Consider the following 13,619-nt stretch of genomic DNA (forward strand, 5'->3'; position numbering starts at 1 on the left):
GTGTGTGTGTATGTATATTAAAAAAAAAAATCATTACATTATATATATATATATATATATATATATATATATATATATATACATATATATATATATAATGCCATGCAGTATAAACAGAGTACTAGAACTTACCAATTTTCTCAGAAGTAGTAACTTTGTGAAGTGAAGTGAAGATTTTGTAAGAAAGTAAAAATGTCATTGTACAGCAGCTTTCAAAAATAAATTGACAAAGAGCGTGGACACAAATCTATGGTAAATATTATTATTTATTCCTTGAGATTTCAACCATATCGCATGGTCTTCTTCAGCTATGGAACTTCAGCTAGCTAAGTAGGTGAATGCTGCGTTCACTTACTTTCGCTGAAATAATTGCGTCAGAAAATTCCTTCGCAGTTAAAACACAAAAAATAAACTTCAGCTTTAACTCTATTAGAGATGAAACAATTAATCAATAGAGCAGTATTGGCAAAAATTTTGTTCCAGCATCTCTCTGCAAATTTGAATATTTGGTAGGTTTCTTATTCTTCTGTAATAGGGAATTGAATATGTTTTCACTTTGGACTGTTTGTCAAAACAAGTAATATGAAGATGGTCTCTAGGAACTTGTGATGTACGTTTTTCATGTTTAATCAAGACAGTAATTGGCAGATTTATCATTAATGAAAATAGTCTGCAGTTGCAGTCAGAGTCTTGAGAAGTTTTTCGTTTAAATGTCGATTGGTTGAATTAAACTATCCACAGTTTAGAGGCAAAGACAGCAAATTCAGTAAACAGTGATTAGCAGACCTTGGTGAATTTAAGGTTCAGAAATGTAGGACTTGATAGATAGAAACTAGAATTTTATATGTAATATTTAAGTTTATGGCTGAGAAGTTGTGATTTAGGTGTGCTTGCACTTAAAAAAGCTGTAAGCTTTGAGCAGACAGCCGGAGATGTATTGCAGATTTTAATAAACGTGTTTCTACTGTTAAATTTAACAAATTACCTTAAAAATATATTTTGACTAATGTCTTTTCCCCTAAGAACCGACCACGTTATTCGCAGCAGCGTATGAATCATGCATTCAAATTTCAGAGCGCACACGTTTTTTGATGACCTTCATTTGTGCCAAACGCTATGTCACACGCATGTTGTTGTTACTACTTAACACTTGGGCGACACACGCTACCCCATTTTCCCACTCGCATGACCATTCATTTCCCAGACACCTCGGCCGCGGACTAACAGTGTAATCTATGTGTCAGGCAGGAAGGGGCACTCAGTTTAAAGCTGATAGAGTTTGCCCCAAACAAGGACAGCCTATCATAGAAAGATTAATGAACTAATTTCATGCATGGCTCCTTGCCTCTGTCCTTCTGCGCTTCCATGTTCGACTGTGTGTTCAGCACCATGATTTACGCTGTGTTCCTTGCTACAAGCTTAACCCCAAGCTTAACAATAATATTTCCCCTCAGTGGGAAAATACATAGTAAAATATGGAGAACAGAATTTTTAACCCTTCACTCGTCGAGCCAAGGATAGCATGAGGTCATTGTGGAGAACTGCTTTGAATATGCGTTTTCTTTTTTTTTCTTTTTTACTGCTGGTAAAAAATTTATTGTACAGAATTTTGGAGGCTGGAAAACATATTTCATGGTTTAGAGAAGAGGTGGATGGATTCAGGATTTATGTAGGGAAGCAGGGGATCTGCAACACTGCCAGCATTAGGAGGCATGCCAAAATACACACACACATGCACACACAGACATTTGAGATTTTAAGCTGCTCTGGTGGGACATTTTCACACCCATCACATTTTGGCTCCAAAATAAAAAATTTAAAATAAAAGAAAAACATCAAGTGGTCAGTGATCTGAGCGTGCACAGCAGGCCAGGCAGCATCTCAGTCATATTAAACATTACGAACAGTCATGTCTAGACGCTCTCTTTCTTTCAGTGTGGTGGACAGAGTGAAACCTGTGTGTCTGCTGCTCCGAGTGTCCATTGTGGGACCGTCTGGGCCTGTAAGAACAGCAGAGCAAAGAAGGCAGGTGACCTTCACGTCTGTCTGATGAGTCTTGCTTGTCTGCTCGGTTTGTACCATTTTTCTGCGCGGCGGAGCAAACACTACCCCATTAGATATTAGGTGCAATGCGTTTGTGCGTGTTTTGAGTGTGTGTGTGTGTTGCAGAGGGAAGCGGGGCAGGTTGAGGAGAGTCAGGCTGCGCTTAGAAAACTCTGTGTCTCTTTTATAATAAGAGGGGGAAACCAAATTATGAAACTATGAAGCTATTTCTGTCCGTGCGAATTGGTGGCTCGTGCCATTATTTTATTTCGACAGATTTGAAAGGACCCATTAGAAATTTCCATTAAACCTAACAAAAAACATCTCCCCAGCGTTACTGTGTGCTAAGTGTGGAATGAACTACTTTTTACATATGCCACAATGTACTATTCCATAGGGAATCCCCCTATCTGGCTGCGATGATGTATTAACTGTTACCACGCCGCTCTCTCCAATTCCCTCAGATGAGAGAAAATATACCTTCCAATTGACTGTAGGTGCATGCTGATTGCTAACAAGGTTTAACATGAGCCCTGTGAATCTTTTATAAACCGCAATAGCCTCAGAATGTAGACTAACATAATGTTGTATCGCTCCATCTCGCACTATGTTAACAGTCCTGACTGATTAAAAATGCATAAGGAATGTCTGGGACCCGTAAGAGGAGGGTTTATTTTTTCATGCCGCATCTGGAACAGGAAGGAAGCAGAGGATCAATAGATCTGATCTGGGCCCAGGGGTAGAGGCTATCTCCTCCTCCTCCCTCCACCCGCTACCCGTTAGCAGTTAAAAGGGAGGTTTCATGTTGTCGGGGGTCTGATGACTTCATGGCTTTATATAAACACTTATGCAAAGAGGCAGCAGAGGGAAAATACATTCCTAACCACAACACCAAATCTGAAAACAGGGGCAGCCCCTGGCAGCTAAAAAGGCAAGAACTTCAGAGGAATCTGGTCAGCATTAACTTCCTGTTAGTTTCAGACATTCTTAACATGGCTTTCCACTGTTCTCACCCAATATTATAAGCATGTAGGGCTGAAGTTGTGTAAGATCAGTGCCGACTCTGACAGACAGAGCCAGCAGTTCTAACACAGACCCAGGCCTCATTTCATGCTTTGTGTGAGAGGATATTATCGAAACTACAGTGCAGCAACATGCAGACACTATACCGCCTTGAAGAGAAATTACTGGCAAAACAATAGTAGTAGTAATAGTAACAGTAGTTATTATTTATTCTGTCACTAGCATACAAGTGCCCGACAAGCAAAGTACATAACTTCTTGCATAAAATCTTACATGGCAAATAAAGAACTTATAACTTGTATGTATCCTCTTTAAGCTCTAGCAAATAAAATTTGCATTTGAAAAAAGGGTTTCTTTCTAAAATAAAACGTGTTTTTTTAGCAACACTTGGAGCAGTGGAACATAGTCCTCCAGAAACCTTTTGTTTGTTTCACATATGATGGTTCTTGGTAATTATCTGGCAGTTTTTTGTCTATAAGTCAAGTCAATTGAAAACAGAGAAAAATGGAAGAAACCTCAACAGCGGAAGGATCCCTCTTGAAGATATGAGATAAGATGTTCTAAGTAATTTTTCCCACAACTCAGCCTTTTCCTTGCTTTTTTCTAATGAAATTTGGGAATAGGGAACTTAATCCTAGGTCAGTGGCTCTTTCTCAACCTCTCCAACCTCTCACTGAAGTCCACCGTAACCCGGCACCGTCCTTTGGCAAACTAACCGGGACTATTGATTGGGTCATGTATTACCCATGATCCTCCATATGCTGAGTGTAACACCTCTCTCTCTGTCCATTAACAGCCTTCTGAAGTTTCATTCATTCATTTACTTCTGGCAGCCGACCAATTGTGGGCATTGTTTGCAAGATGTATGGGGCATCTGTTGACATGGTCGTTAGTTACCATTTTGCCTGAAAGAAATAAGCTACTGTACTATATCACCTGGCATTCCAACACATAAATGGTTGTGTCTGTAACATAATCTATCAAACTCAGATGAAGCGGCGCGCTCCATCACAGTTGATGAATCTCCCGCACAATGATCAGGCGATGATGGAAGAAAGCGACGCTCAGTACATCTTGACAGACTTTTTAGCGGTGATAATTTCCTTCGTACAGCCGTTTGTAGCCGTATGTGTTTACTTCCATGTGAGGTTCTTTGTGTCTCTAGAAAATCAGCGCTTATTTGTATGTGAGGTAAACAGGTTCCTTTTTTAATATCACTGATTTTGTTTGTCCCTCCAGTTTGTTTTATTAAATGATCCACGATGAGTTGGAGTCCTTAATTTAGAAGTTTTGTTTGATTACCAGGTTTTGTCACCATGTATACCTTTTAAATCCTACAGCGGCTCTAGTTTGCAATAAATTTACTTTGAATTCATTTTCAAAACTGACAGCAGCTCTCACCCTTTGTGTGTTTATCCAGGTTGCTAACCAGAATGCCCTCTGAGGACCGACATTTATCCTCGAGCTGTGGTTCCTACGTCAAAACCGAGCCTTCCAGCCCTTCCTCCTCACTAGTAGACACCGGCAGCCACCACAGTCCCAGTGGCAACTCTGACGCCAGCGGCGGCTACATTAACGGCAGCAGCAGACACTCACACGCCTTGGACTCCCCGCCAATGTTCAACCCGGGCATGCTTGGAGGTGGCGCGGCCTGCCTACGCCGCTACGAGGAGTGCTCCGGCGTTGTGGCGGACGACTCGCCAATCAAGTGCGAGTACATGCTCAATGCCATTCCCAAGAGGCTGTGCCTGGTGTGTGGCGACATTGCCTCAGGGTACCACTACGGGGTGGCCTCCTGTGAGGCCTGCAAAGCCTTTTTCAAAAGGACGATACAAGGTATTTCCCGCTTCTTCTCACAACTTTCACAGGCTCACCTGAGCTGATCTTCAATGTCTGTACGTTCTCAGCTAAACCTAAGAATAATTATATTTTCTGTGATTTCCCAGGTTGTTGAATATTCTGCAAAGAGAGTGTTTAATACAAAAGTGCTATTTGTTTATGGTGATTCTAAATACTTTTTATTAGCCTTACCATGCAGTTGTGATTGCCAGGAAAGCATATTGACCAGATGAGGAATCCATTGTCATGTGTTCCACGTGTTCCTCAGTGCTGGTATCCAACCCTCTGCTCTTACGGGACTAATACGAGGTAGTGATTACGAAAGTCTACAGCAGGCATTAGGCCCAGACTGTAAATCTGCTCTGGGTTGTGATTTTTTTTTATGCGTTTGCATGTGAATCGTACGTCTGGCATGGACTCTGCCATGTGTGGGAGCTGTTCCAGAATAATCACTTGGACAGAAATAATACGCCGCAAACCGAGGTGCAGAATTTTGAATTTTATCTGCAGGTTTTGTCTCTGTAGAGATGTAGTTAGACAGCGGGTTAGTAAGGCCTTGGTCACACCGAGGCATGTAAATTTGAAAAAGGAAACGTTTTTTGTCTGAAACTATCTTGAATCCCTTTTTAATTTTACTGAGAGTTGGTCACTTCATTTGGTCTTCAGGGTAAAGCTCTCTATGTAATCACTTTCTGTGTTTCACTGTAGCCCAACACACTTTACAGATGTTATATCTTCCTGTTTCTGCTGTTAGACACCACAAGTATACAACAGTGACTCAACTGTAAGTCCAACAGTATTTCCTGGGCTGCTGCACAAATGTTTTTAATAAACCTAATCATTTTTACTTTTGCAGAAACAGAAATAAATGTCAGTGTTAACACATCCAACATATGTGTGACCGACTGTACTGAAATACAAAATACGCAATCACCACAAAGAGTGGAGACAACATTTATCTTCATTTCGGCTTAGGAGACACCAACAGTGACACTGTTTTCTAAAAGTCTTCGATTTTCATCCACTTGGAAGAGCATTTTTGAAAAGGTTAAGTTGCAAAATAGATAAAATAGATGCATTTTTAAATGTATCCATATTAGTGTGGACATGGTTTAAGAGACAACAGCCTACCTGATTACTGGCTGAAGTCAGTGTGTTGAAGGGATTCAGTCAACATATTGGATTATTAATATACAAATTGTACAAACCAGTAAAACTGTAAAAAAATATATATTTTAGTGAGAAAAGACTTAAAAGGACAAATGAAATACAAAGAATAGTTTCAACTTTGGCATTTCCCCATCAATCATTTAATTTTTGGTCATTTGAAGGTTGCATGTGTCCAGCGATACAGTGAAGGATTGTAAATAATGTTCATGTGTGACTTTGTGTCGTCTCGCACAGATCACCCCCCCTTCTTTTTCTTCTTCCTCTCGCTCTCCTTCGTGGAGGACAGGCCCATAATGAACCTAATCTGTCCGTCATTCGTCCTGAGCCGCGGGAGTTTCAGTCAATAACAATCAGTGTTGGGTGACTGTAATTAAGAACCAGGCATTTCATTGGGAGAAAGTCGAGAAAGGAGGGCGGGAGGTGTAGATCTGTTCTTTGCCCCCGGGCCCCTCCATCCCACACCCAAGGGGGAGGAGATGGGGGGGCCAATTAGAAGCTCAGGCACGTGTTATTGGGGGCAATAACAGAGGAAGGGGAGAGAGAGAGAGAGATGCAGAGGAGTCCTCCAAATAAAAGGCAGAGGGACAAGGGACAGGGGACGTGGTCATTCACTGAAAGGAGAAGCTGCTTTAATGGAATGGTAATCAGGAAGGGGGGTCCCGGCCTCGGTAAAGGAGGAGGACAAGGAGAGGTCCAGCTTGAGTGGAGATGAGCGCGTGGATAATAGCATGGCATAACAATATATCAAAATTTAGAGGGAAAATAAGAGAGGTTAAGGAAGGATATTAGAGTGGTTGAAATGTCCTTTGAGAAATAAAGGTGGACACAAGACCTGATTAACTAAGAGGGTATGCCGACAGTGAGCTTTTAGAGGTAGGCAATTTAAGACTATTGTGGACCCCTAATGCAACCCCACCACCCCCCTACCCTTCACATACACACATAATCAGGAACACACAGGTTATTTTTGATCCATTCAGGTATAAAATGTTTCCTTTAATAATCGTAAAAATATTAAAGAAATGTGACCTTTTCTGAATGGATGAAAATCCTCTGTTCTATCATTCTTTGAATTATTTGCACAATTTATGTTTTAATGAATAAAAAATATGATGAAAAAAAATGGCATGCATACTAAAAAACACTTCCCCTATTCACTCAGACAGTCAGTAGTTTACTCTATAGTGAGCAGTAAATGGAGATTTCAGGTATTTTGCATCAGCACTGCAGTAAATGCATAGAAAGAAACTAATGTACATCCCATGGACACTGTTTCTGTTCTGTAGTGGAAAATTTTGAGGGCTCTATATAGTGGATACATTTCACAGTCGGAATTTGGACACTAACAAGGTGGATGTTATAGATAAAGTGCACTTTTTGATAAATCTGGAGTGGTTTAGGACACAGCCTTAATGTACATTACTTCCCCACAGTGTGCTCACAGCTGCAAACTGCAAACAGCAGATGTTGATGAGACAGCTCGAGGAAGTTAATAAAAACCAGAAAATAAAGCAAGAAAAATGTCTTTGAAGTTAATTGGCTTTTGGTATTTCAAAGGTAGAGCGTGATTGATGTCCGTCAGCATATATACTGCTAATTCTATTCTACTTAGTAACTGTATAATGTATCTACAATATTCATATTCATAGGTATGTTTTCATTAGTGTATAATCACCTGAACATAGGAATTGTAATGTTTTTGTTACCTTAGAATAAGACATTTTTTATCTATAGACACCCCAGTTTGCCTTCCATGGAGTCCGCCATGTTGATCCACCATGTTTCTACAGTAGCCTAGAAGGGACAAAACAAACACTGGGTCTAGAGTTCACGTTTTTCGAGCATTTCATGGCACACAGTAGTGTCTCCTTCGCTCTTGGAAGGGGAGGGTGAAGCGACGGAGCTGCGATCTCCTACTAGATGCCATTAAATTCTACACACTGGACCTTTAATATGCATACTTTTGTGTGTACGGCATTTACATTTGGTCACTTTTTCATAAATATATATTTAAAACCTGTTTAGAATCAGTATGTAGTATATATGTAAATAAAACATTGGGAACAAAGTCATTGAATTGTATTTTAATTGCACAAACCATATAATATGACAATTAGTATAAAGTACATGTTGTATACAATTGGTTGTAAGATAGAATCAGTACACAGTGTGTGCCTCTGCACACAAGCCCTGCACTGTACTGTATTTCCCTCTCCTAACGCCTCTCAGTTAAAGACTTTACCCACCCTGAAACCAGCTGCAGCCTCTGCCAACATCCTGGCATGGTGCCCTGGGCCCCTCACTGTGCATGTGACCCTGCTGGCACCATCGATGCCAGGGATCCTGACAAATGTTGGCACCTTCTCCTTGACCAACAGGGGATTGTGTGTGTGTGTTGGGGGTGGGGGGCAGCTCTGGCAGATCTGCAGCAGACAACACCTGGTTTGCTGTTTTTAGGTACCATTAATACATCTCTGGACTTACGGGACATTGTTTAAACATTCAATCAAGGGATTCGGATACTTGGGAAAGAGGATTTGTCATTGGATTCTTGGGGTCACATCTACTTTTGAAGTGACCGCTTAATGATCCTGAAAAACCCTGTTCTCACTGAAACCTGGTGAGAAAAACAGGCAGCGGTTTCATGGCAGCAGATTCAATATGTCTGCTTTTCTGGCTTTTTTTGGACCCGAGTGATTAAATTGCATAGGAAATATTTCCATAGTGAGCCAACAACCGTAGACACGGACTTGAATAATACATCGAGCTTTGTTACATGATATGGGAGCCTTAGATTGGCGAGTCTAACTGCAGCTCTTGGTCTTTACTGGAGGAACATTATGCAGAGAGCTCGTCTGTGCGTCCATCTCTCAGCCCTTGTGTTGTTGAGGGAGGGCAGCTTTCCCATCATCCTTTAGGTGAAGAAGGATGGGCTGGATGGGGTCGTGGTGAGCATTGCAGAGAGGACGCTCTGCATTAATGAAGCTAATTTATCTGTGAATCAGAATGGGGGTGGGACTTCGGGGGCGGGGAGGTGCTTTTTACATGTCCCATCAAAATGCCACTAAACCCTCCTCTCCTTCAGGAGTGTCACACGGGGTCACCTTGGGACAGGTGTGTATGTCTGCGTGTGTGGGTGTCTTTTACTGTCTTTCTTTGCCTGTTGTTTACCATTTATGATCTGGTCTCCTTTCCTACGCAATAATTCTAAAACTAATTCCTCCTAATTGCCGATATGCAGCTTTTGTGCTCACAGAATTAATGACAACATGTTTTTTTAATCTTCTTCAGGGAATATTGAGTACAGCTGTCCGGCCACCAATGAATGTGAGATCACCAAAAGGAGACGCAAGTCGTGTCAGGCCTGCCGCTTCATGAAATGTCTTAAAGTTGGCATGTTGAAAGAAGGTGAGTACTGGTTTTTATCATTTTGCCTATGTTTCTTTTTTTTTACTTATTTCATCTTATCATTTATTTATAAAGATGTATTGGTGGAACAGCCAGTCTGCAACTACTTTGACAACCATTTAGATCAAATTTTGAACAATAATAAATAAATGAATCGATAAATGAAATAATTGTTAGCTGCAGCCCTGGTGAGGTTTTAAAAAGGGCTTATTGGTCTCAACAATTCAAGAAATAATGCTAAAAGTAGCAAAAAAAAACCACAAATCTTAATTTCATTCTTCTGATTTCTTTGTTATAATTTAAAGACTTAAACTGTCCTATATGGTAACAAAAAGCTTTATGATCAGCCAAAATGTGAAACTTTTTAAAAAACATTAAGATGCTGTGTAGGTTCTAACCTTAAAGCAAACAAATAAACGTGTAATATTTTGGGTCCTCTATCTTGATCTTAGGAGTAAATATTAAAATTTTGAACATAGACGTCAAACAGTCTTACTGGGAGTTACAAGACTGGTCAGTGATCAGATATTAAAGCTGGCTATGGCCTCTGGGAGACACCGTGACATCACCCACAAGCCTTACTTACCTCTCCACACACTGAGCCGCTCAGCGTTTAACTAGGGTGGGTAGGAAAAGCTGCTGAGTTGGATGTTCCTACCAAGACTGACTGAGAAGTGTAACAGTACTCTTGAAAAGCACAGGCTGTTCCCCTAAGACTGCCCTCTCCCCTGGGCTCTGGGTGTCTCTCTCCCTCACCCTCTCTCTCTCCCTCTCTGTCTGTCTGTCTCCCTTCCCCTCCCTTTGCCTGGCATATTGATCCACTAAATGCTTTCCGAACATCCCACCTCACTTCCTGCATGTGTTGTTTCTCCTCCACTGAGAGACCTTTGGGAGTACAGAGGGAAAATCTAGCCGATAGATTTTTCTTTTTCTTTTTTTTTTTCAGGGAAAGAGGGTTTTTTTGGGGGGGTTGTTATTTTGCATTTGTGTGTTTAGCTAGAGGAACTATTGCACACTGATGCATAGAGTCCAGCTCTAAGTTATGCTTTTGTAGAGAGTATTATAATACCTACTGCTGAATTGGGACTTCACTGCACATTAGGCAATTTCTCTCTGACACCAAATATATCAAATGTGTTCCAGAGCGTATTTTCAATGTTTTCTTTGTAACACCACAGACAGAATAGCAGTGATGTGTGGTGCATGCAAAGATAAAAAAAAAATGCTGAAACTTTGATTGAAACAGTTGGTGAAATTAATTACATTAAAATCAAAGATGGCAGTAAGTAGCACATTGCGTACCTTTCCATTCACAGTGTTGGACTGGTGCATTGTAACATTACTATTACAAGACAACATTAATATTTAGACAAGTAATTTTTTTTCATAAATTATTATTAAACACCGGTGGTGAGTGCAAGGAAGCAGAGTATTATGTGTCATTTATTTATTGAATTCCATGTAATGTATTTCACTGGCGCAGAGGGGTTTTCAAACGGTGAGGCACGAAGGGAGATACAGTATGTGAGGCACAGATAGTGCGTGAGGTGAAAGGGACAGGCGAATGCTGGCGTTCTGAAAACAACAAGAAGTTAGTTATTATAGTTTGGATGTTTATTCGGCCCTCTTGTCAGCAGTTGGCGGTGCGGCAGTGGCTGTGTCCCACATAAAGGCAGTTAAGGTGCGACCCTCACTCAATCAAATTTGAACACGCAGACATGATGAACACATTTTTAGATTTAGTGTGACTTAAACTTTCCGAGGATATCAATATCTCAGATGGACATATACAAATCAACTTAGAAATCATAGGAAAAAAAGCTTCTTATAACTCCAGACCTTGCTTGAGAAGTGTCAAATTTTTACGTTACTTTCAGTGTCAAAGTAATATAGTGGTAGTTGTCTGCAAATCTATGGGTACATTGCCGACGTAAGCTGCTAACTGCTAATTCAACATACTTACATGTTGCCAAAATTAGCAAATATAGGCAACAAATCAGAGGTTCAAATCCTGTGCTTTAGTTCCACCATACCACACTTAGTTTAGAGTTTTGTTGACAGTAGTGTCTCTGTGTTAATAATACTATTTGAGCTCTGGTGGCATTAATAAAATTAGGACCAGCATAAGACTCCACTAAGTATAACATTGTATCTCACTTTGGAGACAAATTACAGCAGGTTAAGATCTGGAGTTCAGCCCACTGCCATCCACACTGATTGTATGATATATATCTTAACATAAAAAGGAGCATTTAAAGAATTTGTTTACAGCCTCTACTTCAAGACACAACAGTCATAAATTTCCTAAAATAAAACCATGGTCATACAGTTTTGTTGTGTTCTGCCAGCACCAAACACATCTCATAATAGAAGCCAGCAGCAGTTAACTGCAATCTGTGCTGGTAACACAAGATTGTATGTCAGGCTCTTGGTTCACTTCCACTAATACAGCTTCACTATGTACTGATGTAGCTGTGTTTGTTCATCTCAGACTGAAGGGTCACCCATTGTATTGCCATTACAACACTATTTATACATGCGCCCACTCTTGATGTCTTCATCCCGGCCCAAATATCTCACACCGAGGCTTTGACTCTCAGCCAGAAAAAACAACGTTGCTTCAGAAATAAAGCTGAAACTATTAGCGCATGCTTAGAGGAAAAACGGCGGGGTATTGTCTGCGGCAGGCCGAGCTAAGCCGTTGATGTGGACAGTCGTTGTGTGTGTGTGAGTGAGAGAGGGGGAATTTGACGGCGTAGCCTCCACCGCCTGCCACTCATGAGACGCAGCATCACAGCCACCGCGACATGTGGCACAGTAGGTGATTCTCTGAAAGTAATGGCATTCAATTAAAAGGAAAAAGGACATTTAATCGTGGCATAGTGCTGTGGCTTGGCCTCTTACAGACTTGGGGGGGGCTTTGATCATGGAATCAGTGGGGGGACAGCAGCTTGCCCTACTTCATGTAATGAGATCACCAATAACAAGTGGCCAAGGGCTGGTCATGGAAAAGGAATAATCACATACGAATGCAGGTGTCATTTCTTCTATTCTACAGCTATTAGCGTACAAACATTAACATTTTATAGTTATTTCCTCATGAATTCTTTTCATCATTGCTTACATTACAAAAAACACCCCAAAGGTACAGTGCGGTAGTATCATAAGAAATGCCTTGCACTGCAGAAGATGTTGAGAGAACTTATGTGATTAGTTGTTCTAAAAGTGTTTTAATATTTCCACCAGGACCCTCTAAGCTCCGCTCTAAGCATGCCATCCTGAATTATAAAGTGCCAGCTGCTACAGTTATAGCACCATTGGTGGGCAGGGGAAACCCCTCCTCCCTGTAACACCTGCCGCTAATCAGCTGACTTCAGCTCTCACGCCCGGTTTGGTGGCTTCAGGTGTGTTTGGATTCCAGTGTGGGTCCAAATAACTCAACTGTTCGAAGAAGCAGCTCAGTACAGCAAAAACATCATGAAATTTATGAGCGTAAATTCCATCCCTCCTATTCCTACCAGCATACAGTTTTTGTGACAAGAGATTAATTTTATATCTTGTATATGAGAGGAAAATCAAAGAGACTCATTGTAGATGACAGGCTTCTTTCCAGATCCGGCTTTACTGCTGTGCCACAGCAGAGCGCCTGGATGAGCTGCGTGGAAGGTAGCGGGGGCAGGCGTCTGTTTGAGGAAACCAGCCCCGCTCGCTCAGTGACCCCTTAAATGTCCAGCTGAGGCTGATAAAAGGTCACAGGTCCAATGGAAAAACTCTCACGTAATTACAACTCGCGGAAGGTATGGTGTCAGTCCCTACTGCCAGGAGTCAGTGCCCGCAGCTAATAGCAGCGCTAATATCCCCATAGCATTACTGTATGGTGTTAAATGATGCAAGAATTTTCTGGACTGAATGGGCATTTTTTGACTTTGTTATTTGAGTCACTCTTGTTATTTTCTGCTCAAGATGGATAATTTATTCTAAGCTTTTTATAGTTTTATTGCTGCAAGAATATCTGCGTAGGTCTTTAAACAAGTAATCACATCCTCATGTTAGCAAATTAGCATGTTTAAAAAATATGGCCTGTTGAAACCGAGGCGTACAACCTCTGTTGGCCTACTGAATTTCTGTCATTTTTT

General features: G+C 41.0%; 1 protein-coding gene across 6 annotated transcripts in view; it reads left to right on the forward strand.

Moving 5' to 3' along the window:
- The window catches only part of esrrgb (estrogen-related receptor gamma b), a 39,501-nt gene that overhangs the window by 6,344 nt on the left and 19,538 nt on the right, over nucleotides 1-13,619 (forward strand). For 4 of the 6 annotated variants that reach the window (XM_035678656.1, XM_035678655.1, XM_035678660.1 and 1 more), the window contains exons 2-3: nucleotides 4,487-4,902; nucleotides 9,367-9,483. In XM_035678656.1, coding sequence (XP_035534549.1) covers nucleotides 4,487-4,902; nucleotides 9,367-9,483 — 533 coding nt within the window. Of the gene's footprint in view, nucleotides 1-1,935; nucleotides 2,026-4,486; nucleotides 4,903-9,366; nucleotides 9,484-13,619 lie in introns of all 6 variants that reach the window. The other 2 variants (XM_035678654.1, XM_035678658.1) reach the window with 1 other exon arrangement.

This window comes from Morone saxatilis, unplaced genomic scaffold (assembly GCF_004916995.1).
Source record: "Morone saxatilis isolate NCDOM2014 unplaced genomic scaffold, NCSU_SB_2.0 Contig7, whole genome shotgun sequence".
In the NCBI taxonomy this organism is placed as follows: Eukaryota; Metazoa; Chordata; class Actinopteri; family Moronidae; genus Morone; species Morone saxatilis.